Raw genomic sequence first — 6,963 nt, 5'->3', positions numbered from 1 at the left:
GGGGGGGGCTAGAAGTCATGGGTGTTGCTGTAATCCTGTAATACTAGATCTATTCCTGCCTAGAATGATCCAGAGTCCTCAAAGGCCTTTCAGTCAGCGAAGAACACTGCACCTGGGAGGGCACAGCAGCATCTGAAAGGAGAGTTTTTTTCTTTTTTTCTTTTTCTTTTTTTTTTTTTTTTTTTTTTTTTTTTTTTTTTTTTTTTTTTTGGTTTTTCTAGACAGGGTTTCTCTGTGTAGCCCTGGCTGTCCTGGAACTCACTCTGTAGACCAGGCTGGCCTCGAACTCAGAAATCCACCTGCCTCTGCCTCCCAAGTGCTGGGATTAAAGGCATGTGTCACCACTGCCCAGCTCTGGGAGGAGATTTCTACCTGCAGAAGCCGAACCTCACAGCTACCCTATGGGGGTGCAGTGCTGTGACTCACCGTGTAGATCATGCTGGCCTCGAATTTGTGGCTATCCTATGTGTACCTCCACAGCACTAGGATTCCATGTGTGCACCATCACACGTGGATCTTTTTCATCTAGGTTTACTGTATTTCTCTCAGTGTTTTGCCTGTCTGAATGTACACGTACCACAGGTGTGCCTGGTGCTCTTGGAGATCAGAAGGAAGGCACCAGATCCCTGAACTGCGTAGTTGTGAGACACTAGGTGGGTGCTGGCAACTGAACCCCGGTCCTCTGTCAGAGCAATAGGGGTTCTTAACCACCGAGCCATCTCTCCAGTCCCGGTGTTTAAAGGTAAGAGTTCTGAACTGAGGGTGCAGCTCGGTTGGTAGAGTGCTTCCCCAGAGGCATGAAGCCCTAGGTTCTAGCCCCAGCACTATTTCAGCTGGCCACGGTGGCGCCAGCCTCTGATCCCAAGTAATCCTTGGGAGGAGGAAGCAAAAGGATCAGAATCTCAACACATCTTCAGCTACACACAGACCCTGAGCCTACCCCGGGTTACATAAGACCCTCTCTCAAAGTACAATGAAGTTAAAAAAAAAAGTGGAAATGAAATTTAAAAAGATAAGAGACAAGGTCTCGTTATGTTGCGGCAGCTGGCTTTGAACTCCCAGCCTCAAGTGATCCTCTTTAGCCTCCCAAGTCGCTGGAATCACAAGCAAACAGCACCATGCCTGGCTTGGTATTTCTCGCCTCTTCCTTCTCCCCTTTCCCCTGCTCTATGCCCTGCGATTGAGACCTGCATCTACCACTGAGCTATACACCCCCAGCCCCAGTCTGCTATTTTCCAGTAGAGGAGAAGGAACTCAAAAATCTGCCAGGGCACTGTGAGGACAAGTCTCCTCCAATCTGATGCTGACCTTCTGTGTAGGTCAGTGGATGAAGACTCTATGCGCCATGCCCCATAGTCTCCCCAGTAAGCCAATCATTTTTCACGACTGATAAATAACTGGCAAAAGAACCTCCCCCGACACACCTCCTCTAATCCCTAGCCTCATCCAGGGCTCAGCATTTTCCTTCATTTGAATTTTTATTTTTGCTCCGGGTCACGTGGTCTGTGCTTTCTGCCGGGTCTTCCTCAGCTTATCCTCTGCCATCCTGGCCGGCGGTTCCAGTCAGCAGAACTAGAAAACCAAAAGGCAGCACAGTGTAAGAGGTCTCTCTGAGTCTTACGGACAAGAAGGTGGAACCAGGCCGGGCGGTGGTGGCGCACGCCTTTAATCCCAGCACTTGGGAGGCAGAGGCAGGCGGATTTCTGAGTTCAAGGCCAGCCTGGTCTACAGAGTGAGTTCCAGGACAGCCAGGGCTACACAGAGAAACCCTGTCTCGAAAAACCAAAAAAAAAAAAAAAAAAAAAGAAGGTGGAACCAGCCAGGTGGATTGGTGCACGCCTTTCATGGGAGGCAGAGGCGGGTGGATTTCTGTGAGTTTACGTCGGCCTGGTCTGTGTAAGGACTTTCAAGATAGCTGGGGCTTCCCAGAGAGCCCTTGTCTCAGAACAACAAAAATACCATGATTGTCACCGACTTCTTGGTTGGACTTTAGCTCTCCCACACAACAGTGGACATTCATAATACTGTCAGAAGACAAGATGCAACCTCTCTTGGGCCCTGCCTTTCCAACAGGCACACAGCACACAGAATGTCCTTCACCGTAGCAGCCACCATTCCTGACAGGCTATGGGAATGTGTTTAAACATATTTCACCCTGTATCTTTTTCATGTTCTTCCTCTTCTTCCTCTTTTTGTTTTTTCAAGACAGGGTTTCTCTGGGTAGCCCTGGCTGTCCTGAAACTCACTCTGTAGACCAAGCTGGCCTTGAACTCAGAAATCTGCCTGCCTCTGCCTCCCAAGTGCTGGGATTAAAGGCATGTACCACCACTGCCGGTTTCTTTTTTTTTTTTTTTTCTTTTCTTAAACTGGTCTTTTTTTCTTTTTTTAAATTTATTTATTTATATGAGTACACTTTAGATGTCTTCATACACACCAGAAGAGGGCATCAGATCCCATTGCAGATGGTTGTGAGCCACCATGTAGTTGCTGGGATTTGAACTCAGGACCTCTGAAAGAGCAGCCAGTGCTCTTAACCACTGAGCCATCTCTCCAGCCTTTTCATGGTCTTCTTAAATTACATTTGTATAATTTAATATATATGTGTATGTGTGTGTATGTACATATGTGTTTCACTAGGAATCAAACCCAGGATTTTATACATATCAGAACTAGCACTGAGGATGGAGAGATGGCTCAGAGGTTAAGAGCACCAACCACTTGCCGGGCGGTGGTGGCGCACACCTTTAATCCTAGCACTTGGGAGGCAGAGGCAGGTGGATTTCTGAGTTTGAGGCCAGCCTGTTCTATGGAGTGAGTTCCCGGACAGCCAGGGCTACACAGAGAAACCCTGTCTCAGAAAAACCAAGGGAAAAAAAAAGAAAAGAACTAGTGCTGAGCAGTACCCAGAGAGGATTCTGTTGCCCCTGCAGGAGCCATGCTCATAGCACTAAGTGGTAGAAGGCTTTTCCAGACCTTCCTAAGACAGGAAGGGCCACTCTACTGTGACAGGGCTCAATCTCCATGTGTTATCCCTGTGTGGCCAGGTCAAGGGCACTAGGTGCCGCGAAAGCACTTTGCAGAGGCCTGGTCCAAACACTCGAGGCTGTTGTTATTTCTCCCTCTGTGGTCCCCAGGGAGCCACGCCTATCCACCGTCAACCGATGGACAGCCCTGCCCACCCTGTCATAAACGGAGCTACCGCGCATCCCAGCTGCTGCCCTGCCAAAGAAACACTCCGTCCTGGCAACTACCTGCCATGGTCACAGTCTACAGGCTGACTCTGCAGCTGGCCAGCCTTCTGCCTGCTAGCACGGACTCTCTCCCTGTCTGTGGGCACACTATTTCTAATGAGGGCATCTGTGGATGGTGGGGAGGGAGAGAGACGGGCATACAGACCTTCCAGCGGTTCCCGCATTCATTGCACAAGACAAAGGTGGTCATGGGCTCATCGGCACTGCGTGTCTGCACCTAACAGAGAGAAGAATCGTTATGAGGCCATTCCTCCCCTGCTCTAGGGCCTGCTGCAGCTCCCTCTGTCTTTAGAAGTAGGTTTAAATCCCACAGGTTGGCAATGATGTTTACTGATCAACTCTTTGCCTCTGGATTCTGTCAGCTCACTCGGAATCCTACTGGCTCAGGCCATTCCTCTGGATTCTGTCAGCTCACTCAGAGTCCTACTGGCTCAGGCCATTCCTCTGGATTCTGTCAGCTCACTCGGAGTCCTACTGGCTCAGGCCATGCCTCTGGATTCTGTCAGCTCACTCGGAGTCCTACTGGCTCAGGCCATGCCTCTGGATTCTGTCAGCTCACTCGGAGTCCTACTGGCTCAGGCCATTCCTCTGGATTCTGTCAGCTCACTCGGAGTCCTACTGGCTCAGGCCATGCCTCTGGATTCTGTCAGCTCACTCGGAGTCCTACTGGCTCAGCCTGGCCTTTGCACTTGCACTCTTGTGGATCCTTCCGAACTGGTTTCTCTTCTTTTGTTCAAAGCCTCGCCTCTTACAGGAAGCCTTCCCGGGCTCATCTCCCTGAATACACTGTATCTGACATAACTGTCTGAGCCGGAGGTATCTGGGAGTTCACCTTGTCTATAGTCATTCTTCAAGTGGCTGAGGCCCAGAGAGGAAAGGAGGCTTGCAGATAGATCACTGGGGTGGGTTATGCTGTTTTCCCAACCCCTACCCCAGCCTCCAAGTGAGTCACTCGGGTTCAGCGATGTGGGCTTCCCAGCTGCCTTCTGGCTCTCTTCAGCTAACCCTGGTGATGTCTACTGGGATCAGTAGGGGAGGAGCCCTCTGCTGGAAAGTGCCTCCAGCTGCTGTCAGGAGGCCACAGGATGGATAGCACAGCCTTGCCACCACACAGCAGAGACAAGGAGAGGGGACAATGGGATTTCCTGGGGAGAAACTCAACTCTGCTACTGACAAGCTCACTTCCGAAGGTCAATGCCACGCAAACACCACAGATGCATTCCAATTCCAGAAAACAAGATTGGCAGCCATATTCCGCAGCCACAGGGTGCGAAGGGTAAAGTGGTCCTGATATTCCCTCCCCATCTCTGTGGCAGAGTCCGCTGTAGCTCAGGTTGTCCTTGAGCTGACCATGTATTCAGAAAGAACCTTGAACTTCTGATCCTTCTCCCTCTCTTTAACCAATTTTTTTACTGCATTTTGCTTCGTGTGGGTATGTGTGTGTGTGTGTATGTGTGTGTGTGTATGTGTGTGATATGTGTATGTGTGAGTATGTGAGTGTGTATGTGTGTGGTATGTGCATGTGTGTGAGTGTGTGTATGTGTGTGTATGTATGTGAGTGTGTATGTGTGTGTGTATGTGTGTGGTGTGTGTATCTGTGTGTGTGTATGTGTGTGATATGTGTATGTGTGTGGTATGTGTATGTGTGTGTGAGTGTGTACGTGTGTGTGTGAGTGTGTGTATCTGTGTGTGTGTATTTGTGTGTATGTGTGTGGTGTGTGTATGTATGTGCATGTGTACGTATGTGTGTATGTGTGTGGTGTGTGTATGTGTGAGTGTGTGAGTGTATATGTGTGTGATATGTGTATGTGTGAGTGTGTGTGTCTGTGTGTGTGTGTGTGTGTGTCTGCAGATGTTGTGGCAGGTGAGGATGTCAGAAGACAGTTTGCAGGAGCTGGTTCTCTCCTTCACCTTCTGTGTCATCAGGTTTGGCACCAAGCACCTTCACCTAATGAGCCCTCTCGCTACCTACTCCCTCTACCTCCTTGTGCTAGGATTGCTGTGCATCCCCACATCTGGTCTCTGTGGTGCTGGGGATCAAATCCACTGAGTTTTTTCTTTTTTTTTAAGGATTTATTTATTTATTTATTTATTTATTTGGTTTTCCGAGATAGGGTTTCTCTGCATAGCCCTGGCTGTCCTGGAACTCACTCTGTAGACCAGGCTGGCCTCGACCTCAGAAATCTGCCTGCCTCTGCCTCCCAAGTGCTGGGATTAAAGGCAAGCACCACCACCATCCGGCTATTTATTTAGTTTTAGAGATTGATTTATTTGTATTTATATGAGTATACTGTAGCTGTCTTCAGACACCAGAAAAGAGCATCAGATCCCATTACAGATGGTTGTGAGCCACCATGTAGTTGCTGGGAATTGAACTCTGGACCTCTGGAAGAGCAGTCAGTGTTCTTAACTATGGATCCATCCCACCAGCCCCCAAAACCCATTGTTTCATGCATCCCTCCCCCTTGCTTCTCACTGATCTACCAACAGAGGTACATTCCCAACCTTAGCTGTTTTTAAAAAGGTGTATGTGTGTGTGTGTGTGCGCGTGTGTATGTGTGTGTATATGTATATGTATGTGTGTGTGTGTGTGTGTATGTGTTTTCCTGTGGGATCCCCTGGAGTTGGAATCACAGCATTTGTAGACCATCCAATCTGGGAGCTGGAGTCAGGCCTCTGGTAGAGCAATAAGTTCTCTTTAACCACTGAGCCATCCCTCCAGCCCCCATTTTTTTTTTCTTTCAGACAGGTTTTCCTATATATCCCAGACTGGCCTTACCGACCCCCTCTTAATCCTCATGTCCTCCTGCAGCATATTCAATAGTGATGGGATTCCAGACAGGGGCTACCAACCTGGCTACTCTCAATGCATCTTGCTTGCTAAGCAGACAGAGAAACAAAGAGAGTTCTAGAATCACTAAGTAGGAGTTAGAATTCAAGATATTGGTACTCCAAAGAACTAGCAATCTTGGGGCTTAGGAGAAGGTCCCCCCATTCCCACCACAGTCTGCTATGGCTCCTGAGTATCTTCACCTTCAGCCATCCCCTTAGACATCAATGAACAAGCTGACTGGACTCCCTCGGAAAGGTTGGGACCTGAAAGCCAATCGTGGTGGTGTACATATGAAATCCCAGCCCCGAAGCGAGGTCAGAAATTCCAGAGTAGCCTTAGCTTCAAAATAAATCCAAGGCTCTATCTCAAAATAGCCAAGTGAAGGAAAACGAAAAGAAAGGCTTGGCTCTGAGTTCAAAGCCTTCCTGCCACCAGCCTGCCTGGGCACCCTTGCCTAAGCTTCCGAGTCTCGGTTTCCTAGTGTTTTTAATGAGGAGCTGGGTTTCACATGGCTATGCTATCTTCTGACATCTGTGACTCTCCGGAAGTCTGTGCCCAGCGGTGCCCATGATGGACAGTGCAGCACAGCTGGGGCATAGGGTTCGCTCTCACTTCAGGGCAGACACAACATATCGGCTCTGCCCCATGGATACCTAGAAGCTGACTCCACAAAGTGAACATTTTCCAGAAGCAACAAGGCGGTGGCTTCACCAAGCTTGCCCTCCACTCAGTGACCTGAAGGGTGTACTTCCTGTTCCTCTCAGCCACCTTGAGGGGCATTCTTCCCATTCCCCGCTGTAGCCCCGCCCCACTTCACCCTCCCCCTGCTGTGGCCCCGCCCCCCGTTGTAGCTCCGTCCCACTCTACCTTCCCCCCCTC

General features: G+C 49.4%; 1 protein-coding gene across 1 annotated transcript in view; it reads right to left on the bottom strand.

The window, feature by feature from the left end:
• Positions 1-1,459: 1,459 nt before the first annotated feature.
• The window catches only part of Tcea3 (transcription elongation factor A3), a 32,996-nt gene continuing 27,492 nt past the window's right edge, over positions 1,460-6,963 (bottom strand). The window contains exons 10-11 of the mRNA XM_031379092.1: positions 3,397-3,468; positions 1,460-1,572 (exon numbers count right to left, since the gene is read on the bottom strand). Of these exons, the coding sequence (XP_031234952.1) occupies positions 1,564-1,572; positions 3,397-3,468 (81 nt within the window). The 3' untranslated portion in view covers positions 1,460-1,563. The remainder of the gene's footprint in view (positions 1,573-3,396; positions 3,469-6,963) is intronic.

This window comes from Mastomys coucha, unplaced genomic scaffold (genome assembly GCF_008632895.1).
Source record: "Mastomys coucha isolate ucsf_1 unplaced genomic scaffold, UCSF_Mcou_1 pScaffold18, whole genome shotgun sequence".
In the NCBI taxonomy this organism is placed as follows: Eukaryota; Metazoa; Chordata; class Mammalia; order Rodentia; family Muridae; genus Mastomys; species Mastomys coucha.
This window is presented reverse-complemented; position numbering and strand designations above follow the sequence as displayed.